The following is a 19567-nucleotide window of genomic DNA, read 5'->3' on the forward strand; positions in this document are numbered from 1 at the left end:
ACATACATATTAAAGCAAATAATCTGCATCACACTGATTACTTCTTGGTTGATTTGACAGTTATCAATTGCTTCTTCATGATATATTATTTGTTAAAAAAATATTATCTCACAGCAACATGCTGTCGTTTATCTGAGAAATGGAAAGAAATCTTTGCACAAATTTTAGTTTGTGCAATAATTTGTACTATACCACCTTTTTATTTTCTGGTTGTAGTTGAACAGTTATTTTATTTTATGGATACAGTAGCAGAAGAATATCACTAAACCAAGTCTTAGTTGACAAGATATTTTCAATAAAATACCTTAGTTTTTATTCCTTTTCCTCACTCCCACTTTCTGTTTTGGAAAAGCATCAGCTACTGCTATACTGCAGGGTAGCATATGTGTAAATATATAACCAATCACTGGAGCGCTTTTTTCTTCTCTCCTGGTTTTGTTAGAGCTGTTCCTTTCATTCAGATATTTTTAGGAGGAAGGTAGGGAAGAGGATGGAGTTGTTGAATTGTTTCGTACAATGACTGCTGTATTCTCTGCCCTGTTTCTGGTCCCATTTAAGGTCTGCTTTCTGGTGTGGGGGAGGGTTCCAGAGAAATTGGCCAAAATCAAAAATGTCACTGAGTCTTAGGGATGCTGTGTTCTGGACTTTGGGAAATTTAAGTATTTGTTGGAGGTTTGCAGGGGGACGAGGTGGGGATTGCAAATAAATTGCAAAAGCAGTTCTTTGTTTTGCAGGTTCAGAATTCACACTGTGTTTTATCATATATATATAGAGATAGATATTGCTTCTGTCTAATTCTCAATGTATTCTTGTTTTACAGTATAACAGTCTTTTTTCTTTTTTTTTTCCCCTAGCACTTGCCCTTTTTTATGGTCCTGGCAGACCCTCCCTCTTAGCTCCCCATTTGAGCACGTGAAATCATGGATGCTGTGTATAAGATAGCATTCTCATGGTCATCATGTGCGTAAAAGTGCTGCAACATTATTAACCAAACTTGTAATTGGTTAGACCCATTTTGAATTATTTAAGACTGTACTGCAGTGCCAAAATTCAGCTCCAATTTAATCTGCTTTCCACTGAATTTCTACTGCTAAACAGATATGCTAAGTTTTAAAAATCACTGTAGGTGAGGGAAGTCTGGAAAAACTTAGTTGTTGCTGCTAACCAGCTTTGGTGTCTCTTTCCTATCATGCTATGAGCTCATTTGTTGTTTAAAATGTATTTTCAGTTCTTCATACCTCATGTTATTTTGCAGGGAGCTACTTCTTTACTAAATCATAACTCAGAATATATGAAGTTCTTGACTAGTACTCCCCATGCCTTATGGTCTGAACAGTATGTAAACCCTAGGTTCTTTGGTAGGATAAAGTGAAACAAAAAGCAATTGAGAATTCTCATGTTTGTGGTTAAACCCTTTCCAAAACAGAGTTGGAAGAAACTTTAGCTTTGTGACTCTTCTGCAGAAAATATGGCTCATTACTTGGGAAGCCTATTTCTTTGTTAAAAAAGGTAGTATTAAAACAGACTTTGCCAGTACAGCTGTGTGCTGAAGGATGTTAGTATGTTGTGAGATAGGTGGTAGAATTCAGTTCCACCCTCCAGAGACCCTAAGAAAAACACTTACACCTTACAGGTGAACCAGTGTTGTAATAATCTTTTAAAATAAATAGGTGCTTAAACATCTAGTCAATGTGGCAGCTAAGTATTTTTTCTAAATTACTCTTGCTTGTTTCTTGTCATCTCTGAAATAATTTGCATTCTTCTCCCTTTCTTATATGGTAACATAAACTGTACTGTGAAACCTTATAGCAAGTTGTATGTATCACAGATAATTTCAGTGATTACAAATACTATGATTGGCTGCACTTACGAGAAATTTTTCAGGATACATAATTTCTATTTGTGTTGGGACAGTATGTTTGTTTGGAAATCGCTCTTCTGTTAACATTCTACAACAATGATGGCACAGGAGAGATCCCATTGGTAATGTCACAGTTTTGGACATTGGATTGTTGCATAGTTGTATCACTGTTACTCTGCTTTGAATCTACTGCAGCTATACAACTTTGAGGAGGGGAGGGTTGGAGTTTGCTGTCATTTTCACTAAAATATTAATGAGAATTAAATTATGGAAGTAAAGCAGAAGAAACCCTAGGGCAGACTAGTGTATTATGGGAGATGGCTTGTGCAAAAGAAGTGTCCATTGCATAAATTCCCTTGAAAGCATATGCTGTGTCCCTGCAGGGTATACACGGATATTTTATTGCCTCCTTTACTATCTACAGATTCTTAAGCAGGTTCTGATCAGCTCAGTTCATTTCCTCTCTCCACTTAGACTGGAGGCTGGTGAGTGCTTTTAATCAGCAAAAGTAATCCCTGCCACCAGAACAAAGGATTCTGCTGCCTGCACCATCGTTTTTCCCTGGTGCTGGCATAGGGTTTGTGGGGCTGTGTGGTGAGGTGATCAGAACAACTGTTTTATTTTGTTCTGATCAGAGTTGCCCACAAACTGACAAACAAAGGGCCTGGGACAAGCAACAGAGGTAAGAAAACTTTGGGTTTGGCAGTAGCCCGAAGCAGGATCCACCACAGTGGTCTTTCTTTGCATTTGATGCATTTATTTGATGCTTTATCTAGATTAGCATATGGTAAGATTAGGATGTTTATGGAAGCTGTCTTTAGCAATCTGTAGGTGCAAGATTTTCCTCACTCTTGGAAGAAAAAAGAAAAAAGGCAGTGGGGAAGGCTGTCATCTTTCACAAAAAATAGAAAAGGGGGGCAAAGATCTAGAACTGTTTTCTGTCATAAGGCAATTAAACAATTCTAGATATGCAGTGCAGGCTTCATGCTGATGAATTCTATTATTTTGTAGTTTTAGCTCCCACTATTAGAGCTGGTCAGAAATGTTCATTTAAAAATAGGGGGTTTTCAAAATCAAGTTCGCACAAGTGTAAGCTGAGGTCATGTTTGAGGCTGATACAAGCTCCAAAGAAGCACTTAGTGGGATTTTTTTTTTAATTATTTTTTTTAAATACTCATTGCTGAACAGACAAGGAGTCTCGTTGTGTTCCCTTTTACCTTTTTGTATCAGTAAGTAGATTAGAAGTTTCCATGATTTTCATGTTTTCTTATCCGTGTACACCCTGCAACATCTGCTGAACTTTATATTCATCATAGCCTCTGCTATAGTTAGCTTTAGTCATACCTGTAGATTGGATAATACAGTTCCTTCCCACTTGTACATTAAAGTACATCTGGAGGTTTTTCTCTACAAAGTTTTTCATAGTGCTTCTTTCTACTGAGATTTTTAATTACTGGTTATTTATCAGTAGTAGCTCATGGCTTGTTCTAAGCATTGAGGTAGACCTAGGGTCAGTTCCAGATGCACTCAGTGACCTCTTTTCCTTGGGCAATCTACAGCAGCATACATTGGAACAGTGGTAGACAGGATATCTCTGATGAGGGCTTTTTTTTACTCTGGTAAAGCATCCCTTTTAAAAAAGAAATAAAAGATGTCAAGAGACACAAGACCTATCTGCATTGACAGTCTTTAAAAAGTATTGGATGGTTCCTTCATGAAATAAAGATACAGAAATTACTATGTCAGTTTATTGTATATGCTTTGGGATGGGAACTTTTATCGTCTTATGCTGATGAGAAGAAATTGAAATTCAAAACAAAGAAAATAGCGATTAAACTTGGATATTTTTTTTATCATTCACAACACCAGTTCAGGTTAGATGGGTTTTTACAATGAATGTCTGCCCTCCCTTAAAAATGTAAAGGTGAAGCATCAGTTTATTAAACAGGCAGTATCTCTATAGGAACTACCTTTTCATGCAAGGTGCTCTTGATGTGAACATAACTCCTGTTAGAATTAAGAGCTGAGTGTGTTAAGAAGCTGTTAGTGTGTGTTATGTGCGAAGCGTCCTTTGGCATTTATCAGCAAGAGCTTTCCTTGACCTTTAAAGAAAAAAGAACCCTTTGTAACTGCATTATTTATCACAATGCAGCTTTTACTCTTGAAGGAGAGTAATACTGATGATGTTTTACACATATAGACTTGTCATTGGAACTGGCTAAGGGAAAATACTGATTCTTCAAATACAAACATTTGGTAGTAGTTTTGGTTAAACTTTTGTCTCTTGCCAAGCAAGGAATGTTCGATTACGAAGAAACAGTAAACCTTACTGCTAGCAGCAAGCAGGGCATTTTTGAGCAGCTGGGAAGACCCTTTATTGAAAATCCTTGCATTGCCTCATTGAGATTACAGGCTTGAACTGGTATCTCTCTGAAGGAGGGGATGCTTTGTCTAGCATATAGAAGGCTTGTCTAAGGTGTGTGCCTCATGTTTCCCCTGTTGGAACTGTTACCTATAAATATGCATGTATCTATGTAAAGTATGTATTTTAGACCAGAAATTTGAAGCTGAGATTTCGATGTAACAGAAAGTACCTTAGGCAGCTGTGAGAAAGGTACTTTCTGATTATTTTCATTACAACACTGCCCACCCAATACCAACTCCATAATCTAAAGATGGTCCTGGAACAGAGATTTGAAGCTGGGCTTTCAGCATCTTAAACTAGCTTCCTCTAAGCATAAGGCAGTTCAGGATATGAAAGCATGACTATGAAAGGAATGTTGCATCTGGCTCTCTTTTTGTCACTGTGGCTGTAAGATTTTAAAAGATGTTGATTTATTTTGTGTGTGAAGCGAGCGTCACTTCATAATCTTAAATTTTGCAGGCAGGACAGCGAAACGGATTCCTGTCCAACTGTTCCCACTGTGTGACGGTGAATATGCAGACAATACTTGTCCTCGTGAAGTTTTAAGACTTTACTGAATGTTTATTTTTTCCCTCCCTTCAGATTTGTCACGGAACAGACTGTCAGAGCTTCCAACAGAAGCATGTCACTTTGTCTCCCTTGAGAGTCTTAATTTGTACCAGAACTGCATTCGATACATCCCAGAGGCTGTTTTGAACTTGCAGTCTTTAACATTTCTAAATATCAGGTAACAATTGTCTTAGAAATTTTGCTTTACCAGCAGTAGTCTAAGTTTATGTATTTTGATGCATCCATAAATAATGCTAACACAGTGTGCCATCATGACCTTGTTATATTGTATGTCATTGAATCAAAGCAACCTGAACCAGTCTTACCCACTTAGGTGGATCAAGGAACATGAGGATTAAGCAGCAGTTCGTAGAAGTGGAGTATGAAGAAGAAAGCTAATTCCAACTTAAAGGACTCACAAACTAAATTCCAGTAGTTTTCATGTGACATACAGGCATGCAGACTGAAAAGAGAGGATAGAGTTTTTGGATAGTCTTTACAATTCAGCTCTCACTAGCTGAATGAGGCTTATGCAGTTTCCCTTTACGTGCACTGTATTGGTGGCTTTTAAAGACCTTGCTCAAGCATCAACGCTTCTCTGACAGCATTACAAGCTAATTGCTGCAACTTAGCCTGTTGATGAAATTCAACTGTGTACAGCATCCTCCATTTGTAGACAGTCTTTTAAGAGGTGTAGAAAGTTCCTCGTCACAAATTGGCAGTGACACCAATCAAGAAAAACTTCAGGCTGTTTCCTTCTGGTGTTATACTTTTGCCAATTTCATATGCTTATGTTTCTTTATTTTCTTATTCATGGTGGAAATTGCAGGAATGGGATATGAATCAGGTATGGGTTTCCTATTGCCATGATCTCTAGTGGGTACAGTCCAATTATTATCCTTTTAAAAGCTGCTGTCGGTTCACCTACTGCTCAGAACTTTTTTTTTTGCTTTAATAGTAGAGAAATCTGGGTTTCAAGCATGAAAAATACAGCAGCATATTTTGGTAAATGTCACCATCTGATCAAAGCCTTAGTTAAGATCCTAATAACTTTCTAATCATCCAGTCACTGCTCCTTGCTATGTTTTAATTTTAAAGGGGATCTTTCTCTTTTACAATCCATTCTCATCCTATCTGATTCTCATCTGAGGTTACTGTCCAGTCATATGACCTCATATTTGCTTGGATAGTAGTTTATTATGAAATGTCCAAGACTGGATTTTGGAATAGTGAAATCCAGCATACTGAGATTCTTGATCCACATGACTTACTCAATTAGAAATATACTTTAAATATTAAGTAATGACTTTCTCTGTGGTATTTTGTATGTGCTGATCTGCAGTGCTACCTATCAGAAAGGCTTTTGCACTTTGTTAAATATACTCCTTTGTGACAGAGGATGGCCAGTTATCAGAAGCACTTGAAAGGACATGAAAATACCATATTCCCCAGCACTGAGTTTGAACGCATCTGATCAGCTTGGTGCTTTATATTCAGAGTTTGTTCACACATAACTAGATAAAGCAAGTAATGAAGAAAGACTTCATGGATCTACTTTTACAGTAATTAGATGATCAACTCAGGTTTTCTATAAATGGAGTGTGCTTTTTGTATGTGTCTTTTATTGCATTAAGATGTGAGGTGATTTCTCATTAGAGTTCTGATGATTTTCTTTTCTTTCTGTCCAAAAAGTCGAAACCAGCTTTCAACATTGCCAGTACACCTCTGTAGTCTACCACTAAAGGTTTTGATAGCAAGTAATAATAAGTTGGTTTCAATACCTGAAGAAATTGGACAGCTCAGACAGCTGACAGAGCTTGTGAGTATACAGTTATTTTTTAACTATTACTATTCAGTCTTTAATTTTTAATTGATGTGTTTAATAGGTTCGGAAGTGCTTCAGAATAAATAACAATTTTTTAAACTGATCAAAATAATGCAGTAATTAGGATATTATCTGGGCATGTGCAAGATCAACATCCTGTTTCTCATTCTGCTGAGGACTTTGATTGTAAACCAGTCCCTTGTATGCAATAGCAAGTTACTTAAACCTGCTCTTAGCCTAAGGAAGATTTCTATCTGCCATAGTATCTCCAACTATGTTTTGACTTTGTATAGAGGTGTTAGAAAAGAGTTTGAAATACTCTGAGGTTTTAATAAAATCATGTGAGGGAAAGATGCCTTGCACTGAAGAGCAAATGATCCATGTCAATTTAATGAAGAGTGTTCCCCATTGTTGAAAGGAAGGCTGGATGTAATTACAGCTGTTGGTGCATTTGTTTCTGGCACAAAGCTTTTATATAGCAGGTTGTGCTGTCTCAAATAATACGGAGTAACTTGGATGAAATAACTTGAAATAAACTTCTACATCTGAATGCTTAATCTTTTAAAGCTTTTATTTCCCCATGTATTTAAAATGAGAATAATGCTTCATGTCACCAATGAGATTTCATGAATATAAGGGTCTGAGGTGTTACGTAAATAGTTGTCTTTTTCTTTCAGTCCCTAAAAGCACTACATATTTTAGTTAACAGAGGCTTACCAGTCAGTGGCGGTAATGTCAAAAACGCTAACTCATTCTTTACTCTTGCTTTGTAGGATGTGAGCTGTAATGAAATACAGACAATACCACCACAGATTGGCAATTTGGAATCCTTGCGGGACCTAAATGTCAGAAGAAATAATTTGGTGCGTTTACCTGAAGGTGAGATAAAGGCTGTCAGTTGTAATAGCAGAAACTTCAAGCACTCCTTTATTTTCAATGCCTTTTTCTTCCCCTGAGGGCTAGAAGCAGCATACTTACTTATTTTGTAAAAAAACATTTTGTTTATACTCTTGCTTTTAAGTCTGCTGAATTGTGTATATTTTCTGTCTCCAGAGCTTGCTGAGTTGCCTTTGATTCGATTAGATTTCTCCTGCAATAAAATAACAACAATACCAGTTTGTTATAGAAACCTCAGACATCTGCAGACCATCATGTTAGAGAACAACCCTCTTCAGTCACCCCCTGCACAGGTAAACTGCAGCTAGGAATTCAGATGTAAAAAGGGCAGAACAAAGTTAAAAGCTGAAGGATTACATTACAAACTCTGTTTAAGAAGAAGAAGACTTAAAATAAATTGTATTGTCTAAAACTGTTAAATATACAGCACAACTTGAAAAATCCCGTTTTCTTCTCTTTACTGTATTAGTAGTCTCACCTATAGGATATTACTAAGAATTCCACTGTTAACATTGTACGTTAACATTGTACTAATGTTATCTGAAGATTTCCGCTTTCAGTGTAGGAGAGAGCTCTGTTAGGCAAGACTGATTTTGTGCCATTCAAATGTCAAAATTTTGACTGAGGCCTCAGTACTACTGTGTGCTGGTTCACTTTGCAGCAGAGTACTCAAATTGGCCTCTGAGCTAGAAAATGCAATATGGTTAGTGACTAATTCGATTTTTAATGTGGCTATATAAGCCCTTGAGTATTACAGGTTCTACTGTGAGCTGCTGCTTCTGAGTCAAGAGTGGCACTTGCTAAGACCTGCAGTTTCAATAGCGTTTTGCCTCCCTTTTGAAAGCAAAGACTGCTGTTACTGGCTTCATTCACTTTAAATTTGAGCTTGCTTTGGTGGTCTGCCACTGCCATTCAAAGCTGGGTATGGGTGGGATGCATCTGTTCTGATGCCAAGGGTATAAATTCTAGTACTTGTAAATGCTTATGTCTTGTTTGCATGATGAAATTTCAGCATCCAGCTGACAAAGTTGCATACAGACCAGATGTACTTGAAGGACAGCTTCCATTTGTCTATCATGGGCATCCTGTGATGCTCCACTATAGCTGTTTCTCTAAAATGCAGTGAGATTAGAAAAAAAGATGCATTGGTTGACATAAATGTGTTCATTTATTACTCTCAACTACAGGTTAAATGTCTGTAGAGTACTTCGAAAATGTATTGTCAAATTATACTTATGTAATTTTTTAAATTTTCTTTTAAAGATATGTATAAAAGGAAAAATTCACATATTTAAATACCTGAACATAGAAGCATGCAAGATAGCTCCAGACTTGCCTGATTATGATAGGAGACCCATGGGATTTGGATCTTGGTAAGTTTGGCACAACCCAAGCTCCTAGTTTTGATGACATTCAGGAAAATTTTGTCAGTCATCTGTGTTTTTTAAAAAAATAGATCCAAGGATTGTTCTTTGGCAAGTGCATTGATGGAGATGGCTTTGAAGAATATAATTTGTGTCATTTCATGGTGCCTTTTAACAAGGTACCATTATATAAGAAGTGATGAGCAGTTCAGAAGGATTCCTGGGCAATATCATATGAAAGGCAGTGTTGGAGATGATGGAAGAGAGTGTTGGTATCTTCATAGTATAGTGGGTGTGCTCTCACGTTGTTAACGTGTTTGGTTTATAAGATCTTAATATTTTCCACATACTTACTGAAGTATATCCCTGCTGTGATTTTTAACCTTTTGTACAGAATTTTATAACTGCTGTGCTCAAACTGCAGGTGTAAATGCTGGTCTCCACCCCATTAGTAAACTGTTATTTTTGGCAAGCTTTCACTTGGCACTATCGCATAGCATTGTAACACAAATATTGGAACAGTCAGCCATATCAGCTGCTAAATTAAGATATCTAGAGAAAAGCAGGAGTTAAGTTTATTTCTCTTACATGATATAGAAGAAAGGGAGTCAGTGAAGCATGAAACTAAATATATATAAAAATTACCTCAATCATCTTGGAAGGTGGTAATAAGGTGTGGAAGAATAAGTTGCTAAAGGATGTACTGCTGTCTTAGCAGCAATAAAACACAAATCAGAGGGCCTTACAATAAATCATCATGAGTCAGATTTGTGAAGAAGAATTTGCATGAGGAACTGACAGAGTGATTCCTCATCAGCACTGAATGTCTTAAATTATTTTTCTAGATGAGGTCAACATATGAGCATTTTGAGTGTTACTCGGTTTCCTAGAGTAAAAGCTATTGCAGAAGGTTTCTGCATAATACCGGGGATACTGTCCTGTTACTGAAAAGAAAAGGCTCTAAATGATAAACTGTCATGATCTGTTTCTCTCTAGCATAGTTTGTTTATTTTTAAGAGAAATTCTAACAAAATCAGTGGGATATGTGTTTACTGATTTATTGTTATCTGTAGTTGTATATTGCTATGGAAGTTTTCATTAATTGCTTTTGTGAAATGAGAAGAATTAATGTATTTTAATCATAGCATGGAATTATGAATGTAAAAACAAGTGCAGAACTGGTTGAGGATGCTTTCTCTAGAGTTGCTTCCAGATTCAGCTGTATGAAATGAGCTTCAGCTGGCTTTCCTTTAGCTGTATTTCCATCCCCAAGAGGAGATAAGAATTGGTGATAGAATTATTTGTTGTTACCATGCTGTTTAGGGCATTTAGTGTTGCAGGTGGTTTCTCCTGTCTTCATGTACCTATGGAAGAACTGTCCATGTATCAGAGTACCTGTTAGCGGGAAGTGGTAGAATGATGCAGTGGAAGAGAGGATCCCAAATTATTATATTCTTCTGGAACTTGGGATGAGAGAAATAAAAGTATTCAACTATGGTATAGTTAGTATTCCCAGGCAAGTCACAAGAGCTTTATGTTTGTTATCTTCAAAGGTGACTGATAGAAATAAGGTATCAGTCAGTACACCTAGACTTTGTTGCTTTTTTATCTGATAAGCTAAATGAAATACCATGGAGGTTAAGAATCTGAAACTGAGTGGTAGAGATTCTTAAAGTTTAAAGAAGTTTGAGTTGTGCTGTGAGTTCACTCTTCATCAAACATTGTTTTAATAACAAAGTTGTTAATACTTGATAAAACAAGGTACTCTGAAACATTATGTCAGAAAGCATGGTTTGGAGGTTCTAATGCTGCTAATTATTTGTTTTAGCCTTGTCACATTATATCAAACTGGCTTACCCAAAGTGAAATCTTCTATGTTTCAGTCCTTCTCTAAGCATAAGCTATGTGAAATTTACCTTGCAGCAAGTTTTGATCTGCTGCAGCCAGTCTTTCATTTGCAACATTGAAGTTCAGAGCAGCTCAGGTTGGTGCTGGAGTTAATGTGATTGAGAGGAGGCAGAACTGTCGAAGCTGTGTAGCAATTCCTTTGGCACTGAGGCAGACTGGTGTAGTCTGGAGTTAAAAGGTTTAAAATATGAAGTACTCATACATAAACCAGTGTAGTGGATATTCTGGGACTTGGGCAACTGTCCTTTCTTACAGGAGTTAAAAATATGTGTGTCATGCTGGCTTTGGAGCTGTGTTTTAGTCTTTGAAATGTTGGCAAGTCTTTACTTTGGCTGTTGATCTTACCAGGCGTTTGGATTCTCTTCCTTTTGATTTCAAGCTGTATGTAGCTTCCTGGGTAAAAATCGTACTTGCCCCAAGATGCTTTGATCTATCTAAATGCTTAATTGTTGTTCCTTTTAGCTTTGGTCAGGGAGGAATAAAAATCTTAGTCTCAACTGATTTCGGGATTGCTGCTGTACGACTATGATCGTGTAAAGCATGCAGCATTGAATAGTTGTTTTAGATGTGAGAGTTGGGGAGACAGAAAGCAGCTTTCATGTTAAAAAGGAGAAGAGTGTCCTAAGAGCAGTGATTATGAATTTTTGAGCTTCCACATAACCTTATTGTTAGATGTATAGCTTTTCAAAAGCTATAATTGAAAAGGAAGGCTAAAAGAAGAAAATTTGTGTCAAAATACTTCTCTATTTTAGACATGTAACCAAATAGTAATTTTGATGCTCTTCAATTTGGAATAATTGTTCAACTTAGAACAGGGTTCTCAGGAGATTCTGAAAATATTGGTGCATTTAAAATAGAATTATACTGCAGATTAATTTTTCTTTGACCCATGTTTTAAATCCAGTATTTAAGTACTGTGAACTGTTAGCATAAGTATGGTTCTATTGTCAGTGATTCAAGTTAATATTTCTTTAACTGCACTCGGCAATTTCATGGTCTGTCTTTTTACTTCCCCACCCAAAAGAAGGGAGTTGTTTTTCCTTTGCCTGTATTTCTTGCTAGGGGTTTATTATGCAGATGATCTTTCTGTTCAAATACAAGGGCCATAAAGGTGGAACACTTGAGTTAATCAAAACTCCATGCAGGTACAAGAGCTTGTCTTTTGGTGTACATCTGCATAATCTAGATCTGCATAGAAGCAGATGTATAGCCTAACATTTCTCATCTGTAGCCCTCCATCCCTCCTCTTAGATTTTGCTATTTTACGTCTATCTGAAAATTAAAATAGCCCAGGCTAATAGTCTGTCACTGTTCTACAAAGTCCCATGCACACGCACAGTGCTGCATAAATAATTTGAAAATAAGTATTTCCTGGAAGAGGGATTTTGGAGGGGGCAACAACGTGAGAGCAATATCAGTGAGAAAATGACCTACAATTTAGTTATGATGGGGTGAAGCAATTAGCTTCCTGAAATTTGTCCTTACTTGTGTATTATATAGTAATTACTGCTGCAGTTCTCCCTGGGGCATCAAGTGCCAGTAGGACAGTTGAGCCATTGTGAAATGCCATCTGCAGTGGATCAGACAAGTCCCATTGTCTCTTTTACTGTAGCTATCTGCAGCATTGCCAGACTTGACATCTGTGATGGCTGTACTGCTGAATTACGTATTTTCTGAGCCCAGAAATTTAGACAACTGTGTATGGCTGTTTGGTTATGCGTATTGTAACACTAGGCACACATCTAATGCCTTTGTCTAGACGTGTCATTGGCAGAGTTAGGCTTTGTAGATGAAAACTGTACTGCTATATTTATTATATTACGAAGTATTTGAAATACTGTCCAGCTTACTGCATAGTTTCTTGGGTAGGTAATTATGGTACAGAGATAGTTATGTAATACATTCTGCATACTTTTGTGTAGAAGTATATTCTGATATACCTGTATTTTTATTAATTTTGCATGGGTTTATGCTTACTTATGAAAAAGTTTGTGGGACCCTGTTTTTCAACCAAAACTCATGAGTAGTGGAAAATGACAGTTTGATTTGTTAAACAGTGAAACAAGAGACCACTTTGCAGTTTTCTTTGTCATAATTTCTGCATGGGAAATGTTTGAAGTATGGATAGATATACTTTGGATCAGATTGGCTTTTAAAACGCTAGGCAGTGGCAGATGGACAGCTGACTGACAAGTATGTTTCTAGTTGTAAGCACGTGCCTCTTGTCCTATGTGGCAAATGCAGTACGATGCTTTCTAATATGCTGAGCTTGTGAACACACTGCAACTGTGCTTAGTAGCTTATTCTGCTTTTGTTCTGTAATAGCTGAGAAGCTTTTGGTGGTGTTTATATTACAGTAACTAAAACTGTGTGTTTGACAGCCATGAGGAACTCTATTCTGGCCGACCGTATGGAGCACTTGATTCAGGCTTCAATAGTGTGGACAGCGGAGACAAAAGATGGTCAGGGAATGAAGTAAGTGTTGCAGCTTTATTTTTGTTGAGTGCAGTATTGTACAGGAAAGAGAAGTAATAAGTAGACATCTGGAAGCATATTCAGTAAGTAACACGTATATGCTAGTGTGCAGGTTGCCTTGAGCCAAAATTATTTGGTTTTTTTCTTGGAGAAAAACAAGCATAATTTTATATGGATGGACACAAAGTTGGAAATAATAAGAGAAATGTATAAAACAGTGCATGACAAATGAATTTACTGGAGCATAAAAGATGAGGAAAAGGGTGTTCCTCATTGTAAAAAAAGCTTATAACTGTATCATACGACAATGTTGAGTCAACTACAATTACTCATGAGTAGTTGTTTCAGTAAAATAAATCTGAACATGAAAATTAAGCTTCAAAAATGAGATGGAAATTTCATCTTTCTTTGCAGTTTGTTTCAAATGTTAAAAATAAAATCTCTTTGCCATTTAGAAGCAGGAAAATGGGATCTCTTAGCAAGGAGACTGTCAACTATTATTCCAAGGAAGAAGCTCCCTTTTCTTCTTGGGACAACTAGAAAAGGCAGTAGCCAAGACCTAAAGTGTTCCAGTGAGCTATACTCTGTATGCCTGCTTGCGCTCCTAGCTTGGTTTTTGAGAGGGTTCTAGGAGTTTCCATCCTGGGATGTTTTCAAGCACTTGCAGATATTGCAAAAAAACCTGTAGGCAAGCTGGTTTTTTTAAAAAAGCTTAAATACATGTTTTTTAAAAATAACACTCTATAGCTGTATTTTGCTTTAAGTTAGTGTTTTGTAGGTGCAAAACAGGGCAGTTGAAGCAAAAACATAAATCAAGTAGTAGCTTACAAGATGATGTTTCTGAAGAAAAGTGTTTCTTGACTTCACTGTCTGTTTTCTGAAGCCAACAGATGAGTTCTCAGATCTCCCTTTACGTGTGGCAGAGATCACTAAAGAACAGAGACTGCGAAGAGAAAGTCAGTATCAAGAAAACCGAGGAAGCACAGTTGTAACTAATGGTGGAGGTAAATAGTGATCTTTGGCTAACAATATTGTCATCATTATTAAAGTTCCAGAATATCTGCTATAAGTAGTAGGTTGTCTAAAGAGGAAAAAAAGAAGGGTCTAGGTGGAATTGCACAAAAACACAGTTGTGTAAACAGTATAAAAAAACTGTTGTATTAAGGGTGTACAAGGCAAAATCAAACAGATTAGGATTATCTGGGAAAGATTGTAAGTTTCTGCATATGTGCTATGTTAAAGTCTCCAAATGCTTCAAACAGTATTTTGGAATCTTGAATTTTGGTGCATGGCGTTTGGCTGCTTGAGCTACTGGGGAAAATTCACAGCAGTAGTAAATTGTCAGTGCTCTTGCTAGCTACTGTCAGAACAGGGTGAGCAATTTTGTCACGGAATTTCATATTTCCAAATAGTAAGCGTGCCTTGTTCAGCAGTCTTGGATTTTAATCCAAACATGCAAGCCATCTAGGAGGGACAGGTATTTGTGAGTGACATTGCTTTTTTGCACCTTCTCAATTTGTTGTCCTGCAGTCTTAAGAGTAGCACCCTCATATTTGTTCAAGAGGTGATAGCACTTCCCATGTTTCTTGATCTCCGCACTCCTCCTCAATTTTAACTTCCAATAATCTGCTGCTGCAACTGGCTCACAGTTCAGTCCTCTTGTTTATATGTCCCAATTTTAGCATTCTTCCAAGTTTGTTTTTTTAGTCATTCCTTCTTCATTTTTTTGCATTACTGATTATTAGATCTCATCCTCATATAGTTTGATTAATTTTTCTTCTTTCTCAGCTGCTCCTTGTTTTCCATTTCCCCTGATGGCTCCAGTTCATATTCCCTATCTGAGTCTCACTCTTACTAGCTAGTTTTAATCTTCCTTGCCAAGCTCCCACTTTTTCTTCCTTCTCCCCTTTTCTCTTGACCTTTGGCCATCTTCTTTTCTTGGTCTTATTCTTCTCTGCCACAGTATTTTGAGGTTTTTGCCACCTTCTAGAAATATCTGAAACTTTTTGGTTGACTCATACTCTTTTACACATTAATGGACAAAAAATTCAGTTCAAACAGTTAAATTCTGGCAAAGTTAGAGGAATTGAAGTCATGGTGTTATGGGAAGCTGTGGGCAGCCTTAATAACAGGTAGTGCTGCCAGCTCCACCTCTAAGACTAACTTTATTTTGTTCTTTTGGGTTTTGTACACTAGGGATTTCAAAACGCCTCACTAGTCTTTTAAGATGGCGCATGGTCAGTTCACAAGTAGGAGTATCTGAGAGGAGCACTAGCCATAGCATGCGGCTGTCAGTGATCCAGGAGATCCTTTCCAATTTTCTGTTCCTAACACAGATAGTAATGCCTTTCACCCTCTACTGTAGTATTATTACTATGTAAGCTTAATAAGCAAGGCTGGAAAGAAGGGGGATTTTGTTTTGGTTGTTTTGTTGGGTTTTTTTAAGATTTGAAACTGAGATGGAGATTTAATGAAGCCAAGGTATACAGGAATGCTGTTTTGGATGGTTGTAGTAGCGGAGGAGGTGGCTTTGGCAGTAACAGTTGCTAGATTGTGTGATGAGGCAAAGAGAAGTCTGTTTTAGACAAGCAGGAAAGGGGCGGGGGAGTAGAAATAGAATGTTTGCAAGAGAGTCTGGAGCAAGTTAGGGGAGAATTTTAAGAAAAAGAGAACTCTAGTGCTCAGAAACGGAGCTTATGCTTTCCTCTGCATCCCCAGCACAGTATTTTTCACCAGGGTGGTTTGCTCGATGTCATGACTCTCAGAATCCTAGGCAGAATGAGTAAAAGCAGTGACGTGAAAAGTTTGCCCTACATAATATCACCCACACAAGGGAAAATCAGTACTAGCCAAACTGTGCTGTTTCTTGCTTTCATTTCAGTGGCTGCTAATTTATTTTTTCATTCCTCTTTTTAAAATAAAACTGCAGATGCTTTTATGTTGTTTTAGAGGGGTTTTGTTGCTTTCTGTACTATCCTTCAGTATTTCCACTTACAGTTTTTATATTTATTGCCTTTGCATCCAGATAACTTGGACATGCTGCCCTCTGTTTTGTTGTAAAAATAATAGAAGTATCTGTCATATCCATTCAGATTTTTCTGACAGAGATCAATTATAACCAAGAGAAATTGTTCAAAATGTACACAAATCATTGTACAGTCTTGGTGTTAGTTGGTAGATTTTGATAGATAGTTTTTGGTATTGAAAAAAAATCACAGTATTTACTCTACTTTTTCAGTCACTGCAAGAGTATCTGCAACCAACAATTTAAAACTATGTGATTGATAGATATTTCTCATTGCTTTTTAAAAACCATTACTTTTAGCATTATTTTAAAATCTGATGTTTAACAAATGTTAGTGGGCCAGGCAAAATTCAAGAGCTTTCAGGCTGAGCTTTCCCAGACAGAAGAAAAACAGTAGGGCCTTAGTTCCTGACATTGCTTTTGTGTTGTTTTTTCCCGTCTCCTGTTGGTTATCTAATTATGGGTGTTTTCTTTGTGTATGTATGTCAAGTGGAACATGATCTCGATCAGATCGACTATATTGATAGCTGTGCCACAGAAGAGGAGGAGGAAGAGGTGAGGCAACCCAAGTGCATGGACTCAGACAGCCTCAGCTCACAGTTCATGGCATATATTGACCAGCGGCGAATCTCTAATGAGGTGGTGCTTTTACTTAAATTAGATAAATTCATATGCTCCAGGAAAGCCTTTGTGATGGTGTTAATGCTGCTTGTCCTCAGAGGTTTTCTTTTTTCTTTTTTTTTTTAATTAAGTCTGATCTGGGGGAAGAGCCCAGTGTTGTGTTTTGTGGAGGGTCAGAGCTGGAGTGTTAAGCTGCTCGCAAGTGCCCTTTGGGATATCTGGAATAGGTCTAAGACAGCCACACTTGTTTTCCTGTCACGTGGGTTCTTGCAAGCTTGTGCTTTAGGCATATGTGAAGTAAATGTTTTTTCCAAAGGAATGCTCTCTCCAGAAAACATTGAAGTTGATGCTTCTAACTGGTAATTGGTGATATCCAGAAAATTGTTAACTGTTACTTGGTTTTACTGAATATATACCAGCTTTCTCAAGGGAAGAATGTTGATTGTTATCAGTGTACAGATTTAGTACAGAAATTGTGCAACTCAATTAATTTGGCTGTTCATGTTGATTGTGAGTTATTTGCCAGGAAACTCACGGTCTTGAGCATCCATTTTAAGCTTAGACTAACTTAAATGTTCAGGCTTTTCAGAAAGCCTACTATTTGCAGCGAACTATTTCTTTCTCTCTTACTGTTGAGCAAGGCTTGAACCCATTGGTACAGACTTAGATATGTATATAGTCACCTTTCTGAACAAAATCATTATCAGTAGTTTCAGATAAACCTGACATGAAACTGTTCTCAGTCAGTAAAGGTATACAGCTAACAATAAGTAAAATTATTGCTAGATGGGTTAGAAAATTCTCCAGACAGCTTTTTACAAATGTCTAGAACCAGATGTGAGTAGCTCTGGACATTGCCCTGTTGTTTTCTCCTCTCACAGAAAAAGAGGGCGGGGGGGGGGGGGGGGGGGGAGGAGGAGGGGGAAGGGCAAACTAACCTCTGTTCTTTTTTCCCAACAAGTCTAAACCGTATCATTTTAATTTTGGTTCTCAAGTATCTTTCTGTTTGAGCTGGTATGTAATACTAGCACTGGGATGCTGCATTTTAGAAATCTCAGTAAACGTAACTGCAGTGTAATTCCTGAGAGTCAGGATATGTGCACCTATTTCCCCGCAACATACAGATTAAGTTTGTTTTCACATATTTTTTTGACAACATTCACAACATACTATGTTAATAATACTGCTTTAATTGATTGCTTACTGTATCCAAATGATGTCCTGGCGCAGACAAGGGCAATGATTCCAGTGAAGTTACTGTCACTTTTCTTTAGCTCATGTCATTTCATTGCTTTCTAGCTGCACACGGATTAGTGTGCCACAGGAGTTGCTTTGAAATTGTATGAATTGCCAAAACTGGATGATGCCTTTGTTCCAGTTGTAGCAGCCGCTGCTGTGAACACATGGAGAAAACTGTTCCCTGTTAAGTCATTTGGATGGTACACTTCTGGAAAGTGTCCTCAGAAATTACAGAATCATTAAGGTTGGAAAAGACCTTTAAGATCATAAAGTCCGACCATCAACCCAACACCTATAGAAACAGATTTTCAGCCACTTAATGTTTCCTTCTGTGTTCTATCAGTCTTAATACCTATGTACACAGCTACACAGTTCAGTAGCTCCCTGTACATACTATATGAATAACCCACCTGAGAAAATCTTTGTTGTTGATAGGCTTAAACAGTACCTATTGTGCTGTGAATCAAATGTGTCCTTTTAAAGTTTTGTGTATTTTGAAGCAGAAAGATATTTGAAGAAAGAAACAAAAAAAGTGCATCTTTATTATTCATGTAGGATCCTGCTTCCCTATTTTGTCCACTTTATATTACTGTTTACTGTCTTTAAATTCAGCGACACAGAAATCTGAGAGGTACAGTCATTTTGCAAATCTCATAAATTCAATATCAGATCACAAAAGCTGATACCACTTGAAGCATAGACACAAGCAAAACTTAGAAAAAACAACTATTGGTAATACAACCCGAGGACTCTTTGGTGTAAATAGTGAAAAGGCATTGATCAACATCAAAAAAGCTATTCATAGGGATCTATGTATTCATGAAAATTAAACTGTTTGCTTTTAACTGAAGCAGTAATTTCTCCAAAAAGATAATCCAAAATACTCTACTGCTTAGGAAGGCTAACTGTATGCAATATAGCAACATAAATATAGGCATGAGTGAAAATTGGCAAGTTAATCTTGAAAAGTCTCCATCTTCCTACATTAATGGGCATCAGTAAAAGTTTTAAAATAACACCAAGGGCAGTATGTCTCCGTTCCTAATGGGATAAATGATTTCATAGCTCAACTTAAGTCTAAGGTGTTCTCATTCATCCCATATTTTACTTTCTTAGTCCCTCTGTGACCTGTCTTTAGGATGTCGTAAGAGAGCATCAGCTATTGTATCCTGTATTTCTAAGAGTTCAGACTGCCTTGCTGCACACTTGTATATACATTCTTCAGAGCTTAATTCTACATTTCTTCTATGTGACATTAATTTTTTTAGCTACATTTACTTCTCTGCATAATTCTTAATAGTGGAGGTTTTTAAACTCTTAAATTTATCAGTTGGCATATTTAATCTTGAAACTAAAGTTTCTTTAAATCACGGGAAAA

At 37.1% G+C, this 19567-nt stretch overlaps 1 protein-coding gene across 1 annotated transcript in view; it reads left to right on the plus strand.

The window, feature by feature from the left end:
* The window catches only part of LRCH3 (leucine rich repeats and calponin homology domain containing 3), a 62265-nt gene that overhangs the window by 22929 nt on the left and 19769 nt on the right, over positions 1–19567 (plus strand). The window contains exons 2-9 of the mRNA XM_059822502.1: positions 4869–5013; positions 6528–6654; positions 7434–7539; positions 7714–7850; positions 8821–8930; positions 13211–13304; positions 14188–14308; positions 16820–16968. Coding sequence (XP_059678485.1) covers positions 4869–5013; positions 6528–6654; positions 7434–7539; positions 7714–7850; positions 8821–8930; positions 13211–13304; positions 14188–14308; positions 16820–16968 — 989 coding nt within the window. The remainder of the gene's footprint in view (positions 1–4868; positions 5014–6527; positions 6655–7433; positions 7540–7713; positions 7851–8820; positions 8931–13210; positions 13305–14187; positions 14309–16819; positions 16969–19567) is intronic.

This window comes from Gavia stellata, chromosome 11, assembly GCF_030936135.1.
Source record: "Gavia stellata isolate bGavSte3 chromosome 11, bGavSte3.hap2, whole genome shotgun sequence".
NCBI classification, from domain to species: Eukaryota; Metazoa; Chordata; class Aves; order Gaviiformes; family Gaviidae; genus Gavia; species Gavia stellata.